This window comes from Centroberyx gerrardi, chromosome 14 (genome assembly GCF_048128805.1).
Source record: "Centroberyx gerrardi isolate f3 chromosome 14, fCenGer3.hap1.cur.20231027, whole genome shotgun sequence".
In the NCBI taxonomy this organism is placed as follows: domain Eukaryota; kingdom Metazoa; phylum Chordata; class Actinopteri; order Beryciformes; family Berycidae; genus Centroberyx; species Centroberyx gerrardi.
Genome location: NC_136010.1, coordinates 27,894,618 through 27,913,962, shown reverse-complemented (window position 1 = coordinate 27,913,962; position 19,345 = coordinate 27,894,618). Strand labels below are relative to the sequence as shown.

General features: G+C 41.4%; 1 protein-coding gene across 1 annotated transcript in view; it reads right to left on the bottom strand.

The window, feature by feature from the left end:
* Nucleotides 1-7,794: 7,794 nt before the first annotated feature.
* The window catches only part of ajap1 (adherens junctions associated protein 1), a 32,729-nt gene continuing 21,178 nt past the window's right edge, over nucleotides 7,795-19,345 (bottom strand). The window contains exons 4-6 of the mRNA XM_078288038.1: nucleotides 10,628-10,715; nucleotides 10,236-10,478; nucleotides 7,795-7,867 (exon numbers count right to left, since the gene is read on the bottom strand). Coding sequence (XP_078144164.1) covers nucleotides 7,795-7,867; nucleotides 10,236-10,478; nucleotides 10,628-10,715 — 404 coding nt within the window. The remainder of the gene's footprint in view (nucleotides 7,868-10,235; nucleotides 10,479-10,627; nucleotides 10,716-19,345) is intronic.

The following is a 19,345-nucleotide window of genomic DNA, read 5'->3' as shown; positions in this document are numbered from 1 at the left end:
GCTGCTGTGATTTTCAACTGACTGTGGGTCCAACGTTTTAGAACATCATTTCGCCAAATAGCATTTTTATTGATAGAAGAGAACATAGTCTCCCGTTTGGGAGATCGGATCTAATTTTTTTTTTTTATTATTATTATTTTTAATCTGTTCACAGTGTTAGATGTAAGTTTTCAGTCTATTTTCGTGCTAAAAATCTGAACGCTACAAACTCTGGAATATTGCTTTAAGGCCACATTTCCCATAAACCCTATTGCTTCCCATTTGCATGGCTGCCAATTTCAAAATCTCATTTGTTTGCAGTAATTATACTAATGTCTTAAAATGAATGTGGTGATGATTAATTGATACACATGCTACACATAACACCTTTAAAATAAGCATTCAGAACCCAGCTTAAATTCATATTGAAATACTTTATTTTGTGCTGTTTGCCCCAATCATCGCCCCCCATAATCATTTCAACAAACTCCCCAGCACAAGCCCATGTTGTTTTACATTTTATTAATAGCAACATCAGAGTACTAAATGTACAGAGGACGAATCCGATGAGAATCGCATTTACAGTGCTTGCAAATACAGAGCTTAGTAGTACAAGAGTAACCAAATAAAAGTCACCTGGAAATCGAAACGTTTACCAATAACTACAAAAGGAAGAGAAATGTGGTTCATAAGACACAAAATAAAAATTGTACAACATTTAGCCGTCACAGAGACCGACTGGAATCCCTTTGTGGATGTGTGTGTGTGCGTGTGTGTGTGTGTGTATACTATATTCATAGGTCTTATACAAAAGTAACAGAGGTACTTATTGATATATTAAACACAAATATAAAAAGTTTAAGAGTCACAAAGTACAAATTCTTCATTTTTATGGCGACAACACAACTCGAGTCAGGTTCCTGCGTGATAGGTAATGGATTGTGATTGTAAGTCAACTTCAGTGAACGAACCATTGTGTGCCCCCGTGTGAAACGACAAAAAAACAACGCAAAAAATTGATTGTTGATTCTATTCGCTTTGAGAATAACCCTATAGAACTTACTCTCCTGCCTACAAATTGAAATTGTACGCGTGATATTTATGATTTGACACCCTTTATCGGACGGGCAAGACCGGCTACGCTTCTCTGTCCAATCTGATTCTGACGACCTGTCAGGGAATAAGCAACCGCAGATAGATGTTGTCCCATTATCCCAAATATCCATGCGGTGTCAATCATTCCAGGCCTACACATTGTTCTGAAGGCATCTTATAGTGTCTGATGCCCTCTGTGCGGTGGCAAATGATATGCCGCGTAGGCAGATTTGGGTCACGCAGCTGCTCTCCGGAGGGATTATGGGGGGGGGGGGGATTGTGATGTTGTGAAAGTGTTGCTTTTTCAAGTCTTCGACTGTATTGATAAGCACAGACAAGTGCCTTAGCTCTTGTGAATAGAAAAGTAAAAACATGACCCAAGAGGAGAGTCGGAGCCCTCCGCTTTAGATACAGTAAGCGCACAGTGCGTGAATTCTGAGACGATGAGGAGAAGCAGAGTGGATAGCTACACAGTTTTCTGACCGCTAAAAAATGGATTCAGCAAGATAGCATCGGTCTACATGTCGTGAAGATAAACCTCATCCCTTCGGCTGAGTTTAACTCGCATTTTTCATTGTCAAACCAACTAGTTGCTTCTCCCGGGTTTACACGGCGCTCTGTAACTGGGCTGGGCTACATCCAGTGTTCATTATAATAATAAGCCTCACCATCAATACCAGTTGGACTCTTCTGGAACATGCTTCCAGAATAGCGAGATAGCCAAAAGCCATTATCAAACAGCACCAAGACACATTGATCCCTCTCCTCTGGTCTGGCTGCGTCTGACGATTCGGGAAAAACAGACCTTGGCCTCGGAGACGGCCAGTCAACATGGAATTCACACGACAAATATGTCAATACGTTTCAATCTGTATGTCAGACGTGCAAACAAGAATCACAGAATCTTCATCTTGACATTGGCAAGAAAACCCTTGTTAATTGATAGCTTGTTTGTGCTGAAGGGGACGTAGGTTTTTGGGGGGGTTGCTGGAAACAGCAAAGGGGGGGCTAAGCCGTAAGATATTCATTCGTTGTGAAAAAGGCATGTCAAGTCTTTGGTGTCTGTGTCAGACTTCTCTACAACCTCCATACCTTCTGTCCTTGCCTGCTCGCTCTCAAAAACACCACCACCATTTCCTGAATCAAACCTGGAGTGGATTAATCCCCCCCCCCCCTCCACACCACACTCATCAATTAAAATATAAACTGAAAAGGCAAGAAAACAGCAAGGCATTTCCTTACATATTATTTTGTCTCCAGGCAGAGATAAAAGGAGGAAGGATGATGTATGCCGATGGACCGCAGATATTCATGCCTGTTTAAAATAAACATCAGAGCGCTGAATTATAGTTTCCCTTGTCAAAAAGTCCTTTAGGAATGCAAAGTGAATTGCTCTCAGCTAGCGGTGCCCCTTGGTTTTAATGAGGGGTGCGAACAATGTATTTCTGGGAAACTGAAGTCAAAATGTAGAAACCTTTTCCCCCCACAATATGAAAAGTGTCTTTTGAGGAAAAATGACAGACTAAAATTCAAAATGTCAAGGTTTCCCTTCAACAATCCCATCGGAGTCTTTTGTATTTTGGAAAAACTTTAGGCATAGAGTGTTAAGAGTTCAATGTTCTTATTTCTTGAGTCAGGAAATAGTCACATTTAATCCTTGTTGATTTGGTCTAAAACTTTAAAGGATTTTCACTAGGGTCACATTGACATTTTACAGTTATCAGGTAGAGTGTAAGCCATCAGAAGTACAGAAATTTGGCAACCACAAGTACTTGCTTTCATAACAGTTCACAGCAATTCATTAAATCAAGTCAGTCATCTGTGTTTAGAAACTTTGGATGACGTCCCGACTGCCGGCGCAAACCGCTAACAGCCCACTTTTCCGAAAGTTATGTGTGTGATAAGGAAGTGCTTTATGATAGAGCATCACCTCAGCTCATTAATAAATACATATCACTTGCAATTTAGGTACGTCCGCATAAAAAATCTGACAAATGGGGGGGAAAAAATGCTAATCTCTTTCCACATCCTTGTGTGTATCTCATCTTAGCGTCTCACAGACTTTTTAATCATGTCAATTTAGCCATTGCATCAAATACAGGCAAATATGCCCAATACAATTTGTCCTCTATAAGTTTTTCCCTCATCATTTAATATGCTCCTAAAAGTTTCCCCGGTCATTAAAGACTATGAAAAAACACACATTGTAGTGGTTGTAGCCATATGTGACTACAAATATTAAAGGAGACGTATGACAAACAAATGCAACCCAGTCTCGATCGATTGAACTTAGTTTCTTGGCAGCTACTGTTGGATTTACATTATTTTTATTAATGTGATGAATCGTTATAGTAGAATTCACGTGGAAAAATGATGTCGATGTTTGAGAAAAGCATGTCGTTGGTTTCCCAGCCAACCATAAATACAGCAGTCAAATCAGAACTGAACCCGGGATATAATCAAAAGACCTCTTCATAGCACTCAGGACCGCTACTTCCGTACATTCCGCTTGGAAATCCCTCTTCAGTCTCTGAACTATTGCAGCGTCTACTAAAGTATTATACTGGTTAGCTAAAGATATAATACAAGTACTGCTTGAAAGTGCAGGTAGGAAGCTTGGCACAAGGTTAGTTTTTGTGTTTTGAAAGAAATACTGTAGTTACACATGTAAACAAAGACACTATCCCCGACCTAGCTGAAAACCTTTCCCAAAAATGGGAGAGGCCTTGAAAAATAGAACACACCTGTACACAAATAGAAGTAAATATATAGAAAATACATTTACACGTGTATAATATACAGTAGTTTTCATAACCCTCTTGACTAGTAAGATAACACTCTTCGTTCAAAAAAATATATATGTCAAACAAGCAACTCCGGAGCCCGACACACGTAGGCTGAATTGGCATGGGTCATTCATGAGGGGTGGTTGTCGTGGAAAATGGGCAAAAGCAGGTGTTTTGCACCACAGTGTTTGTCCCAGGTCAGCTTGGCACCTCCTGAATGGCTCATATGTACGGATACTGATCTTAGAACTGCACACTGGGACAACTTTTTTTTTTCTTTTAATCCTAAGGAACAGTGGAGTACAAGCCTAAAAGTGAATTATTGGAGTCCTAAGTGCAGTTACCCGCCCTCAACAGGCAATAAAATCCGTCTTTTTATCTGTACATATTGCTGTCTGCACCCGAAAACATTTACAATTAGAGTTGTGTTTGTGCTTTGTACCGACCCACAGCACAACAAAAGGTAGATTAATAGGCGGCTTCCTCAAAAGCTTCATAGCACAAAGGTAATCTTGTCTTTCAGCGCTTGAGGTTGATATTAAAATGACTCGGTGCTAGGAAGCTCTCCGGAGTCTTTTTTTCTGTCCTTCCTAAGGATGGAGTTCCCTCACCTTGACTTTTAGAGATAGTTTAAACCAATTTGGCCGCTTCGTGATTGGCTTGTCCTAATCCCCTTAGCTTCCACGTTACATTGATCGAGTATTTTAGAGAGCAAAAATGAAAGAGGCTTCTTTCTGCCGGGGAAAAGGATGCCAACTTTTTACTATGCTTCTCTTGGCACAAAACGGGAAACAATCTAATTTGTGCACAACCTCTAACATCCTGGCGGTGTTAGCTGAAATTTTGATATGCTACAGATATCGTCCTCATAGCCTCTAGTGGATTTGGAGAACTGGTATGAATCGCATACACATCCTGCGTTGAAAACACACATGATGCAGATCATTTGGATCCTGAAGGACACTCTTTGCAGCGCTTCCCTCATACGTTCTTCTTCATTTTCATTTGAATAATAGAGAGGGACATTTATATTCTGTTGTCAGCTAATTGGTTCACATTCTTCCTGACTTCCTGATTCTATAATTCTAAATTCGGTTTGAAAACATAATTTGTCAGAAATACAGCAATCTGGGCGTCGGGTGGGGGATATTCACTTCCAACGTGTGAGTTGGGTGGAGAGATTAATTTTTCGCTCTCTTTCCCATTTGTAAATTATCACATGAGTTCTTTGAATGTGAACTTCAAATTGGATCTGTTCCACCCTTTTAGCAATGCAGCTCAGATCTGAATCATAACCGATCATTGTAACTTATTCGAAACGGCTGCCGAGAGTGAGACAAAAAACGAAAGTGTGTGTGTGTGTGTGTGTGTGAGAGGAAGCTAGACAGACCTGAGGCAGTACGAACGTCCGGTTGAAATCCATGCCTTTCGTCTTGGCTGTCCTCACACAATCCATATATGAACTGGCTGCCATGGGATTTGGCGCAGTGCTGAGCCTGCATCATAGAATTTTTTTTTATTTTATTTTTACATTAAAGACTAAACCCCAAACTCAAATCTGTGGTGAAGCCTGACATCTAATGGTTAAAAGTAGGGTGCTGAACTGGCCATCTGCTATAGGCTAGTCTTTGTGCCAGGTGACGTCACCTTCTATAGAGTACAACAGGTGGTGAAATCACCTGGCAACAAAGACCAGCCAATAGCAGATGGCCAGTTCAGTACCCTACTTTTCACCATTAGATGTCAGGCTTCACCACAGATTTCTGCGTAAGTAATGACGGTTTGGATTGAGTCTTAGATCGGTTTGTTTCCAGATTGTTTCCTTTGCTGTAACCTCAGTCTCTACACTGTTAGGGCTGTGGCAGACTTTTCCGTATAAAAAAATAGACGTAACTACTCTGCTTTTAAAATGGGACCTATAGAAACAATGTCTTAAAATCGGGTGTTCAATAAAGCATATACCGTTTCTTTTTTTCCCATCTTCTCTTTTCCCCACCCTGAATGAATAGTGCTCCATATAAATATCTTTTGGACTCTTTTGCAACACAGTTCTTAAAACTATTTCAAAACAAATACTTTTGTAGCATTTTTTTATCTTTCGCGTTTCTTTTTAAAAAACAAAACAATGGAGTTGGAGTCGATACAGGGTTAATATAGCGCTCGGTCTTTTGTCCATCACTTGTTGTCGAAAGTTCCTTCTATCCAGGTTGTGGCACATAGTGGCATTATTGGCACATTGTTCAGAAATACAGTTCATCTTCCACCCACAGGTGCTCCTTGGATTCCTTTGTCAAATGTCAATTATATTCCCATGTTTTCCTCTCTTGAGACATCCGTGACGTCCACAGTCTTGTCCTACACGTCCTGTAAATATACCTATATATATATATATATAATCTATATCTAAATGACTGTACGTCCCTGGAAATATGGAGTGGCAGCGTTGTGGCTGCTCTGCTTGTAATCATCTCTAGAAAAATAAATATCTTCACCAAGTGTCCAAAGAGTGATCCCGCTATTTTACAAAAGAGAAGCTGTTTTGTTTTTGTGTTTCTTGTTTTCCAACTGGATCCTGTGGAGATGTGGAGAAGAAAATCACCATTACCGCTCATGATCAACTGAGTACAAGATGAATGATTGCTGTAATAAAGTCTGGGCTTTCAATGCTACCTCAATTTTGACCAATTTCTTATGTGAAATGGTATCTAGCTCTAGACTGAAGAGTAGGGATGGGATGATATATCGAAATTCAATATATTGTGATACAAAAATGTGCCAATATGTATCGTAGGGCAGAAAAATGAATCACGATATTTTATTCTACTGTAGTAATCGCAAATCAGATGGTTTGTCCATCACAAGTTCACAAGCTCTCCCTCCAAATTATATTATCTGCACTTTGTAATGACATTTTTAAATTGTTTACATTCTAGCGAGCCAATGCCATCGCTAGAAAGATTTGTGTCTCAGAAATAAACATAATTATGCACAGTCATACTTTGTCATTGAACTTTTATTTATGACATCATATCGTGGTTGTATTGAATCGTGAACCCCATATCGCGTATTGAATTGTATATAGATAAGCATATCGTCCCATCCCTACTGAAGAGCATATGCAACCCAGTGCCTCTCTCAAACCAGATGAAAAGGCAATGCTGTGTCTAAATCCATATTGTTATGGCCTAAGTAATATATTAAGTTTGCAGTCATAAAAAGGGATTTCATGTCTTTTAAGACAGCAGCACAGAGAGCAGACTGTGGAGAGCTGAGCTGACTGAGACTAATGTGTGTCCAGACAACGACTTGGCGCTGTCCTCTCAGTACACTACCTGCGGGCAATCTATTCCTTTTCAAATCTGGGTCAATAACAGACGTTCCGCCTCCCCCCGGGCTTCCAGCCACACTGTGGGGCCGAAGCATGTGTTTAAATTTCACGCTTTGAATTTCAAATGCAGGCCGTTGTGGCATATATATCGCCAATGCACAAATATATGTCAAAAGTGTGTCAAGTGAAAGTGCCCTTTTACTCATAGATATGAACATGAACATAAAATATTTCATATATGTAGGATGGCATGGGCCAAGCAACCATATTAACTGCTAGCATACATCTTATAAATGCTGTGTTTACAATAAATGTTGAGTATCTAATCTTGAGTAATGACCTTCTCTCATATTGCAATGAACTGGATCTAAATGATCTCAATCAGTTCGCAGCACTGCACAGAAGACCATAATCATGTCAGAAATAACAAACATATGCCAAGTTCCCCTTCTATTCCCAAACTGGGGCAGCGTCACCGCGGGGATCTAGGTGGCTACGGCTGAGGGCGATGATTTTTGCAGCGGGACAAAGTGGCACAGTACCCACCAGAGCGTGAATTCAGGAAGTCTGGTCCGCCCACAGGAAGTGAACAAGGCCTTCAGCCGGTCAGCAGGAGATCTCGAACCATTTCTCTGACACAAAGGCCACAGGAATCAGTTGCCTTTCAGTGGGAGAGGGCCTGCGGGGTCAAGTGCAAGGAGTAAGAACAAGGAACTAGGTAGTACACTTAGACTGATATATGGGGCCAATATTGGCCTTTTATTAAAAATGGGATATGGTCCGGTCAGTGTTGTCCACCTCTGATGTGATGGATATGATGTAGTTTGTATTATTATTTATATTTATTTTTATTATTATTATTATCGTCTTGGGTTTTGGTGGAGAGTTTTCAGAAAGTTTCCAGAGGCTTTTCAGACAAGAATAAAATTCTGGGGGTAAAATTTAACTTAACTATTTTTGGATTTTTTTTGCATGGTCACATTTACAAATATTGGATGTCAGTACAAAATGTCAGGTATCACAAGCTTATCAGTGTATCACCCATATCAGTCGAACCCTACAAAGTAGCACAGAAACAAGTACATAATGCTATCCTATGTATCCTATGCTATCCTTGTGTCCATAGAGAGATCTATCTCCAGAGTCAATGTATATCTAACAGCTGTAAAACACTAAAACAGTTAGATTCCATATCCAAGCACAAGTGTTTCAACTTGAATCTTTGTTAACTAATGGTAGGGTGAGGGTTAACTGGGGAACTTCCCTCTGAATAGGAAAAATCCATTTGAATGGCCCTCCAAACTAGTAATTCCTAGCTGGAAACCTGGGACAGGCTTAAAAGCCTGTTTAAGATTTTAAACAGGCTTTTAAGTTCCTGTTTTGTGCATGGCATACTTCAAGACCAATTAACACAGTTGGATACTTGCAAAATTTCATGGTTAAGTTGTTCTATGTAACATTAATGTCAAAACTGCACAGTAGCCCTTTAGCCAAACAAACATAACCTCAACCACTTCAACACTCTGAAATGGGAAGTAGGAAATTCCAAGTGGGTCAGTTTCCAATTGTATTTAACGTACCATAATATCATAGTCAAATTGGGAAATTCACATATTAAAGTGTTTGAACATCACTAAGGTTGATTGCACCCTGCAGGAAATCCAATGACAGTCTGAGGCTGCTGTGCATTGAGATAATTGAGAAAATTCATTTCTCCAGCACTGAAAACACAATATACTCATCCTTCCATGACTTTTCCTCAATATTCTGGCTGTAACTGTGTGTATTTTTAGAACTCTACAACAAAAAAAACATCAACTTGGAAAATAATTCCAGACAGTTTTGACAATTTTCTCCACACAAAATACCCTCAATGGCGCCAGAATAATGAATGGGCTGCAGGGTTTTTGGTATCCAAATGTGATTGTCTTTCTTTTCTCCTCCTCCAGCTGCTAATCAGCAATTAGATGAATGTTGCTGTTATCCTCTGGGACAGTGAACGGCATCGAAACTATTGAACTATCAAAACTATTTTCACACATGCGATTACTCATGTAGCTTCAGAAAAATAGTGAGATGAAAAGCTTAAAGCTGCACTAGGCAAGATTTTTATGTAAAAATACACCTGTCCTGTCAGTCAAAACCACCAGTCGATTCAGCGTTTTTTTTTTTTTTGTCTATGCAACTTGGACATGTTAAGACAGATTGCTCAGCCAGCACTCCAGGGGAGAAGACAGTGTCAGGAAGATGGACAGCGGCATTTTTGTGACCAATTTGTGTGGATTTGCTCCCACAAACCTCTGAAGCTGTGTATTGAGTCTGGTTTAGAGAAATAACATGAGACAGGAGAAGAGTGTGCGCATAAAAGCTTGTTCCAAGCATTCCATGAAGGAAGCAGTGGATTCACTATGATTGTTCTTGTTTAACATTTAGATATCATTTTACTTGTTATTGCCTGTTTGTATTTTGCCCTCTTTGCATGCTTTATCGCTTTTGTCCTAATGACTGGCATACGCACAAATTACTGGAACATTTATTTCTTTATAAATCCAACATAGTTTAGGAATATAAAATGTTGAATTTGATTTGACTCACTTGCCGTTCAGCATATGGTTCCATAACATCTAGGGTGAAGCCACAGGAACTTGCACAGTTGTTTGTGCACTCCACCTTATTCAGCAATTTTTGTAAGTCAATTTCAGTCTTTTTTGCATCAGTTGGATTGAGTCTTTTGGATTTTTTTCCATTTTTGACTAGTGCACGAGTTTCTGTTGCTTCACCCCTTATCTGTTTTTGGAACTGGCACACCTGGAGTAAAAATATTCAAGGATTACATTTAGGGCGCAGACATCTTTTTGCTCTCCTTCCATGACATTTAGGCCATGAAGCTGCAGTGGATAGAGACATCGATGCCTGATGCCTCTGGACGTCATTTGGCTGCAGAGACGGGTTCAACAGCTTGGACTTTCTAGTGCTGACTGATTCAAGAGGTCTTTCACTGTGCACCAACTTTAGCTCTAAAAAATGAGTAGCCTGAGGTGGCGTACCTATTTCCGTTGTAAGCGGTCTTGTAGACAGGCGTCTGTTGGATCATCTCGTCGGTGTAGATGGGCACGGCAGTCCGAACGCACTCGTGCGAGCACTGCAGGCTGTCATTGTAGGCAGTGAAGATGTCCACCTTGCTGGGCACCCGGGCTGGGGTGAAGTCCGTCAGGTTCTGGCAGCTTTCCTCCTGCTGGTGGATCTTGCGCTGATGGCTATTGTGGCGGCCATTTCCCGACTGTGCACAGCTACAAAAACACGCACCAAAGACAAGAAACAAACATAAAATCATACCTTGTACCTCGGGTGAACTTCCATTTAAGTGTGAGCTTCTATATTGTCTTTATGAGCAATTGTGATAATATGCCATAGCATGAAGTAAAGGAATCTTTCCTACCAGTTTTTAAGGACAAGTGTTGTGATCAAGGCTGCGATAACCATAATGAGAGACACAGTGATTGTGATTATCTGGTGAACTGCCAAACCTGCAAAGAGACAGAAGAGAAGAGAATTACACTCATTTATGGAAGAAAGAGTTCCACTCCTAGGGAAGACTAGGGAATAAACGGTTCCATTTTTTCTGTACTGCACAAATCCGCTGCAGTCTACAAAGCACCGAGGGCGGCTCACTGAAACAGCGCCCACATAGAGGATGGTAACCCAGGCAATTTTGCTCTACTGTCAGTATTGATGATGCTATCACCCACTGCAATTCATAATTCAAGAGTGACATGAATTATTCCATTACAGTACAGCCGACTGTAATGGATATCTAAGTTCATGTCCAAGTTTTCTCTCAAGTACTTTTAAAACTTATCCTCATTCCCATGTCATTAAAAGGAGAAAATAAACCCAAACTCAGATTGAGATTTTTATTTCTAGATGTTTGATGAGAGATGAAGGTCTTTTTTGACGCTGTGATTGTAGTCTTTGGACAAAACTACAGTTCAAATTGAAATCTATGGCAGAATATCTACTGTGAAAGGAAGATAAAGTGACATTAGTGTTATTTGAATACGAGATCTTACCTGTTGGTACCCAAATATAAAACTGATATATTTCAAACCAGATGAATCCTACAGCTTTGTTATATTGTTGTCAAAGAAATTCAGGCTAATTAATTTTTGGAGGGTTTTTTTTCTTTACAGTAATAATCTGCAAATTTTTCATATAATACATGTCCATTTTGCTACTCTCTGTTGCTGATTGATACCATAAAATAGAGATTCAACCTATACCCAGTTCATGAAAGCTTTTACATTTCCTATTCTAAACACCTACACCTTCTCCTCCTCTGCTGCACAAGAAGTGATGCGTTTTATGTTTATGGAAGCAGCAACAGCATTTCGTTTAGAATATAAGACGGTAAAAGAAATAGGTGCAGTAGACTGCAGTTTGTTGTCTGTATTATTACAGTATGTTGGGCCAGTGCCTACATTGAGAGCAAGGCACCAAGGCAATGACCGTTTATCACCAAGGTGTCACCAAAATCAAGAAAAGCAAAGAATCGAGAGGCATTCATGAAGAATGAAATAGAACCAGTGGGAGGTGGAAGAGTCCACTGCGGACATGTGGTCCAAACCATAAGAGCTGGCATCCTACACAGTCACTAAAGCCCTACTATCGCTGGTGTGGGGGGACAGGGCCTTGTGGTCCCCCCAGCACTTTTACAACTCCACAGTGTAGTCCTTATAAGGTACTGAGAGACCGCGGGCACTGGAACACACCTGAAAAAAGCACTCGGTGCACTGAAATGCTCTACCTGTAGACATGAGGGGCAGAACTCATGGCCATCCTGCCTGGAGGGGAGCCATGCAGGAGCTACACAATTGGGAGCCCAGCATGGTAAATAGCTAAAAGGAAAACAGCGACGGGGGCAAATAGTTGGAAAACCACAACGAGCGGGAATGCTCAGGCTACAAGGTAAAAACAAGGAGGAAGAGGAGCGAGGACACTCTGAGCCACAGACAGCAGACTAGCTAGCCAGCTAGCTAGCTAGCTATAGTTCATATAGCTATAAACGCACCCACACAACAAGCCCGGAATGGGAGTTTATCCTAGCAAACCAGGTAGATACAGTAGATAGCCAGTCGAGTTGGGCAGCCAACCAACATAGGTGTGAGACTAAGAGCAGTCCCCTAAGTAGGCTAACACTCGTCACCAAAGAACTGGCAGAGAAAATTAGCTCTAGCTTACTGGATAGGTAGCCAAGTTAGCCCACTCAGAGAAGGGCCACCCAAGCATGGGTAACATCCTAGGTGCTAGGTATGGGGGACCAGGAGCCAGAGTGGCGAGATCAGTGGTCACATTTGACTTTGTTGGTATAGTTTCTTGACCTATGCATGCACAGGGCAATATTATCCAGTGTTAAACACTGGTGTCAGGAAGAATGAAATAGAACGTGCAGATTATCACTTTAAGTCTGAATAACACCATCCTCACGCTCTCTGGACTTATGTCTCAGGTCTTCTACTGCTGGTTTGTTAGAAGTACAAAACCCCACTCAAAAGAAGATTGGGGATGCAGCCTTTTTTAACTATGCTCCTAAACTGTGGAACACCCTCCCAAAGAATATTAGAGAGGCGGGCTCTGTAAGCATTTTCAAACAACTGCTAAAAACTTATCTTTTCAGCTTAGCTTTTAAATAGCCTTCATTTTAACTGTTTCTGTTCAGGATCCCAACAGAGCTGATATGGGCAAGTACGAATTTTCATTGGTCTCGGGTAATGCTTACTTGCACGAGTGAACACTATATGTGGGGGGGACAGAGCTTTACCCTGTATGATTCTCATCCATCTGTGGATGGTGAGGTTTTTGACCAAGAGGAGAATCTATGATTCTCGTCTGCCTTAGGCAGTGAGATCTGACGTAAATATCAGATCAAAAGTAGAATCACGAAGGACAGGGGAAAAGAAAATTAAAGAAAAACATATGGGTTCACTCACAATGTGCATCTAAAAGTGGGAGTATTTGTTGTGTTCTTTTATCTTTCTATTTTACTTGATTTGATTCTTTTAATGCAATGCATTTTGCTTTTTTTTTTAATTTTATCTTTTTATCTGTCTTTTATCTGCCTTTTATTGATGTAAAGCACTTTGAGCTGCATGTTGTGTATGAAAGGTGCTATACAAATAAAGGTTATTATTATTATCATATTATGTTCTTTTCTAGCCTTTCCTAACCTCAGTTTCTCTGTACCTTTTGCCTGAGGCTTTGAATTAAACATCACAAGTCTTTGAACAATCTATTGATGCAACATATGGTATATCAAATAAAATATTTGATCAAAAGGTGATCCAAACATACTGTCTGAGCTCAGTGAAAATAGAAGGCATGCAGAGTAGAGTAAGGATACACACAGACACAAGCATCTAGACTGGAAAGATGGAGAGAAACCAGTCTCTATTTTGGTGCAGTTCCTATCTACTTTTCTTTAACCTTCTTCAGTGTATCTGCAGGTTTCCAAATTTAAAAGTTTGTAAAACCTTTATAGTGCTACCCAGAATTAAATTTAAAACCAATTTAACTACCAAAATGAAAGAAATAAAAATCTGTCAGAACTGCCTATTTCTGATTGGACATGGCTAATGAAAGTTCTGAAACTATAAATGGGCTGGATTAGAAAAAGGACAACAGGAAATTAAATGTTTGGGGACATGAAGTTCAATCTGTCATATTGTATTAACCCTTGTTCTGTATTCATCTAAGAGTGGACATGCAAACTTAATGTGACCAACTGGAAGTGTAGTAATGTAATACAACATAAGAAAATAAAACTAAGGTCACTGTCAGCCATATTCACATCTTTTAGTGAAACTACACAATTCATTGCATTTGGTTTATTTCATTTACCTTACTTTCCAACTGTGCTTTGACTAGTGACATTTAGATCATTTCAGACTTTTTCAGACTTTGTAAGGACCCACAGATACACTGTTCTTATATCCCGGGACGGCTGACTGAGTTGACTGCTTCTGTTTTACAGCAATGCCCTGCTTCATATAGACAACAGTCTTGTACTATTGGCCACTAAACATCTCCACTGTTGGGAGTTAAGTGCTTTTCTCAAGAGTACTTTAACAGTAGTTGTTGAAGGAGGGAAGAGTGTAACTCATCCACTTGCCCTGCCAGGACTTTTCTAGCCAGTCTGAGGACTTGAACTGGAAACCCAGCAACAAGCCCATTTCTCTTAGTGTCTGAGCCACGGACCCCCATTTGATGAGATTTTGTCTCTCGGACCCAAATCTGAGAATATTTTTATTGTTAGATATGATTTTGTCCAGAATTCCATGACCATCTGTATTGTAGGTAGAGAGATAACAGTGAAACTATCAAAATAGTCATTCTTCTACATTCAATAATTGTGTTAACTTCTTGTAAATTAAATAATGATAAGGTTTAACAATTCATCAATTTGCTGGGGGCCCCCTGGAACCCCCTCAAGGACCCCTGATGGTCCCCGGATCCCATGTTGAGAACCACTGTACTATACTACTTGACTACTATTTTAAAATATCTACCTGTACACTCTTAGAAAGTGGTTAATAGGACAAAATAAAAATATGGTGCTTCTAAAATATTTTTTTGAGAAAATAATAACCCTAACAGGTGTACATAGCTCTGCTTAGTGTCAGGACTGATGCATGTTATTGGTTTTGATCAAAGATTGTTTGATCGAAGATGCATTGCATCCAATTCTATTTAATCACAGGTCAAGCCAAAGCAAGGCCAATGAAAACAATGCATTTGGGTGAAATACCTGGTTAATAGCTTTGTGTTGTTGAGCTGTCCGTGGTCATGAATATCAATTGGCCAGTGTCAAGCCATAAAATTATGAATTATGAAAATTCTTTACATGAGCGGCATTATGCAGGCCCTTGCTTTTGCGTTGCAGCGCACCCTGCTTGCAGATGCAGATGACCAAATGCTTTCCGCCTGCTTGCCTTCCTCTGTGATTAAACTACAAAAACACTGCATTGTTTTTACTTAAACTCTCAAGACTCCTGCGAGTGCTGATCTCTCACTTTTGCCAGAGGAGAGTAATCCACAAACAGCCTCACTGTGCAGTACATGCCTGAAGTGAGGATTACCGCACGGCTATCACACTGTACTGTATGTGCGGAGCGTTGCGTATGTGTGTGGGTGAGTGATACAGTATGAGAGCGACTGGGGGACAATGAGACACTGCAGCAGGTGACATGCTGCGGGAAAAAAAAACCTTCATGATGAAAATGCCCACGTGGGCCCCGATACATCTCACCTCTCCATCAGCCAGCTGCCTAGGTGCTGATCCAAGCCAATTTGTCTTCGGGACGGCTCAAAAGGAACTGCTGCTCCCGTCATTTTGGAAAGTACATGGCCTCTTCTCCTCCGCCTGCCTGCCTGCCGCCTGGCCAGCCTCTCCTCCCTCTCGTTGTGCATATGCACTCGGATAATGAACTTCTGTTGGGCCGGGCCCCGCGAAAAAGGCGAGCCAGGTCAACCTTGGATTAATGATATCTCCGGCTGGCTCAGGGAAGCCGTACCTTCCCCCTCGCAATCAGAGTCCCTCGCCACCACAAAGGCACATTAACTTATCTGGCAAGTCATTTGCATTTCCCTCATATCCTCTCTCTCTCTCTCTCTTTTTTTCCGTCACCTCTCTCTCTCCCGCTCTGCCTTTCTCTGGCTGACATCAAGGCTGGAAGTTGAAAGTGTTCGGTTATAAATTAACATCTGTCCAAGTTCAGGGATAATAGAGCTTGCCCTTGACCTTGATCAATAGCTGAGATCTCCGCTGAGAATCGTTTCATTTTACATTTATGTCAATGTGAAAAGGGGGGGATGCTTCTCAGGGAGCAGATTTCAACCTGCGAGCTGCACTAGGCAAATTCTTTTTGTAAAAATTCACTGTTTTATCAGCCAAAATCACAAAACCACTAACTGAGATTTACCATATTTGGCCAAATGCAATTCTGGTGTCGGTAATGGATGCTTCTCCACCCATAGGTAGTGTCAAATCGGCAAGTGATCGGCGAGATCCTGTAAGGTGACATCAGCAAACTGCACACAGCACGCTTGTGTTTGCCAACCTGGACGGTCTGTGATTCCGTTCACAGACTGACTGGGTTGGTAAATATGAGCGTGCTGTGAGCAGTTTACGGACGCCATGTTACATGTTTTCTGGGTATTTAAAGGGTGACAGTACCCCCCAGTTTCAGTTCCTCTCTTCTTACCCCACTAGTTTGAAAAATGCAATGTGCCGGGTGTGGAGAGCAGCAGTGGAAAGGAATGGGGAGAGGGTTGGGAGGAGTGCCTATCGAATCAAGTAAGACCCTACAAAACATCCAATAACAGTCACCTACTTTGGATTTTTAACCTCAGAAAACAGAGAATTGTTGACACATCGGCAGTTCAACATATACACTTATATGTGGAGGTAATGCCTAGTATTATTGTCTTCTATCTCAAACAACACCTACACTACCAGTCAAAACTTTGGACGCACCACATTTTAATTTTTTTTTATACTATTTTCCACATTTTAGAATAATAGTTAAGGCATCAAAACTGGAAAATGGAATGATGCAGTGACCAAAAAAGTGTTAAACAAATCAAACCTATCTTCTATTTTAGATTCTTTAAAGTAGCCGCCCTTTGCCTTGATGGAAAGGCAAAGGCTTCGGAAAGAAATTCATCGGCATCAACTTGTTGAGATTTTTTCAAATTTATATTTGTCTAAGAAACATCAAAATGGCTTTAAGAGAATGAAAAACATAGTACATTCAATGAGGTGTGTCTGACTTTTGACTGGCAGTGTAGATATCAGTTAACATCTCAAAAAACAAGTTTTAGTGTTTCTGGTCCCTTTAAGCCCAAATAGTTTTCAAAGTTACCTCTCGCTGCCATATTCCAATGTGCAAAATTGCCTACTGCGGCTATAAATGAAACAAATAAGCACAAGAACATGAGGGCCAGCAATACACACGCGCACGCCAACTTTAAGTCCATTATAACCTAATTTCCGGGGCAGTGCATTTAAGGGTGCCGGGAGATAATAGGGTAGATAATGACAAGGCTGACAAATCTGAGAGCAGAGGCCAGTTCTATTTTCACCCACAACTGCCAGTTGGAGGGAGGCAAAATTTGGCTTGGCTATCCAAAACTCATTGTGCCCTGGCAGTCGGGGCTGAAAAATCACCTTTGGCAGTCACCTTGCTTTAGAGGTATCGGGTTAGATTTTTGTTTGGTCAAATCACTGCCAAACAAACAGAGGCTGAGAGCGAGAGAGATAGAGAGAGAAAAGGAGAGCGCGAAAAGGGACAGAAAGGGATATGGAGGGCAAGGGATGGAAAGCTTGTGACCTCTGTGCCAGCAGGATTTCAGCCCCATCAAAAGCTCCCAGAGAGAAAGAGATGAGCTTTTTTCACCTCCGCTGTCATGACAGTTTGATGAACATGTCGTAGAAGAGCATGGCGGTTTAATGATATCCCCCTCGCTGCCGTCTTTTAATAGATCCCCAGCTTGGAGTAGGCTTTGCAAATGTACAAAAAAACTCATGTGGGATCAATCAACGTCCATAGCAAGTCATTTCTGGTTTGACTGACCACTATTTCTTTCATCAAGCACTGTGCCTTGTTAAAATAGTAAGCCATGGGCACTGGCAATGATGTTTAGCAGCCGAAGATATTCCAGCCAAACCCTTCATATCGCAGCTCCTGGCCTTGCTCGCATCTCAGTCCGCTCCCAATGACAGGACATGGTCAATTTCGTAGCCTTGATATCTGATTTGCCGATGTGCAGCTCCTATGGTGAAGCCGTATGAGAACCACTATCGGGCACTGTGTCCTCTTAAAATAGCCTCAATAACACAGGCGCTGCTGGACAAATGAGGAATATGAGGAAAAGAGAATTATGTGCGACTCATTTTCGAGGACGAGAGTCTTTAGTTGTGTGTGTGTGTGTGTGTGTGTGTACGCGCAGGACCGTCTGTAAGTAGGGGGAAGCGCTATCAGACATTCATAGCAAATAGCCGTTTAGGGCTAATGGTGCCTTACAGCCCACGCAGTGTCGGCTTAAAAGCTCCTGAAAAATGTGGGAACAGCCCCTCATTTGTAAAACTGAGTTGTGCGGCTTACAGAGGCCGAGCCAACTGCACTCCCACACACACCGAGATGTACACTTGTGAGACTGGCAGTGAGACTTCACCATCACACACACACACACACGTGACCCCTCTAAGGTTGTCTCTCCCACACCCAGCCACCTGAGCAGGAGGGGTTGGGGAAGCCTTTCCGTCAAAGGCGGCCTGCTGATGGTTAGCAATTGCCAATTAACGGCAGTGTCAAAGTGTCAATCTAGGCTGATTTCCACCGAGTCGCCCAGCAATCTAAAACACTTACTGAAGAAGAGGGCGCTGGGAGAGAGGCAGTGAGAGAGCGAGGCAGAGAGAGAGAGAGGGAAGGGGAAAGTCAGAGAGAGAGAGATCAGAAACAATTATTCCGCACGCCTTTTCTCCCAATGTCAAAGGCATCGCTGCATAATTCAATCAGTGGAGATGGTGAGCGCTGACAGAAGAGGAGAGGTGGCCAGACTATATTGCTTCCATGATGGCATCACTTACCGGAGGATACACTTGTCTTGTATGCCTGTCTGTATTAGGAACAGTGGGGAAGACGCACCGGCTTGTCTTGTTAACAACAGACAAATGGAAATGAGTGTGCGGTTCACGAGGGTGTAAAATGACATCGCTGCTAAGGCAACTTCCATCAACCGACTTGAAACCTGTACTGTTAATTTGAAAGTCAACATCCTGAAATATGGGTGGGGACATTTGTTTTAGCTCTGTCTCATTTTTCCTTGCCAAGATTTTGAGTAAAAACTGGCTCATCTTACCCCGCTCTCCTCTACCATGTATTTGCAGTGTCGTGGGTTTGCGCCCGACTCTTCTGCATCCCATCCCCTCTTTCAAACATCTTCCCTGTCGCCATTCCGATAAAACAGAAAACCTCAAAAAAAAAATCTAAAATAAATAAATAAACATAATAAAAGAACAAAGCGTTGCTTACAAATGAGACGGAAAGGGGTCACATTAAAATTCTGCCCTGCCCCTTCTGATCGACAGAACAATCTCCTG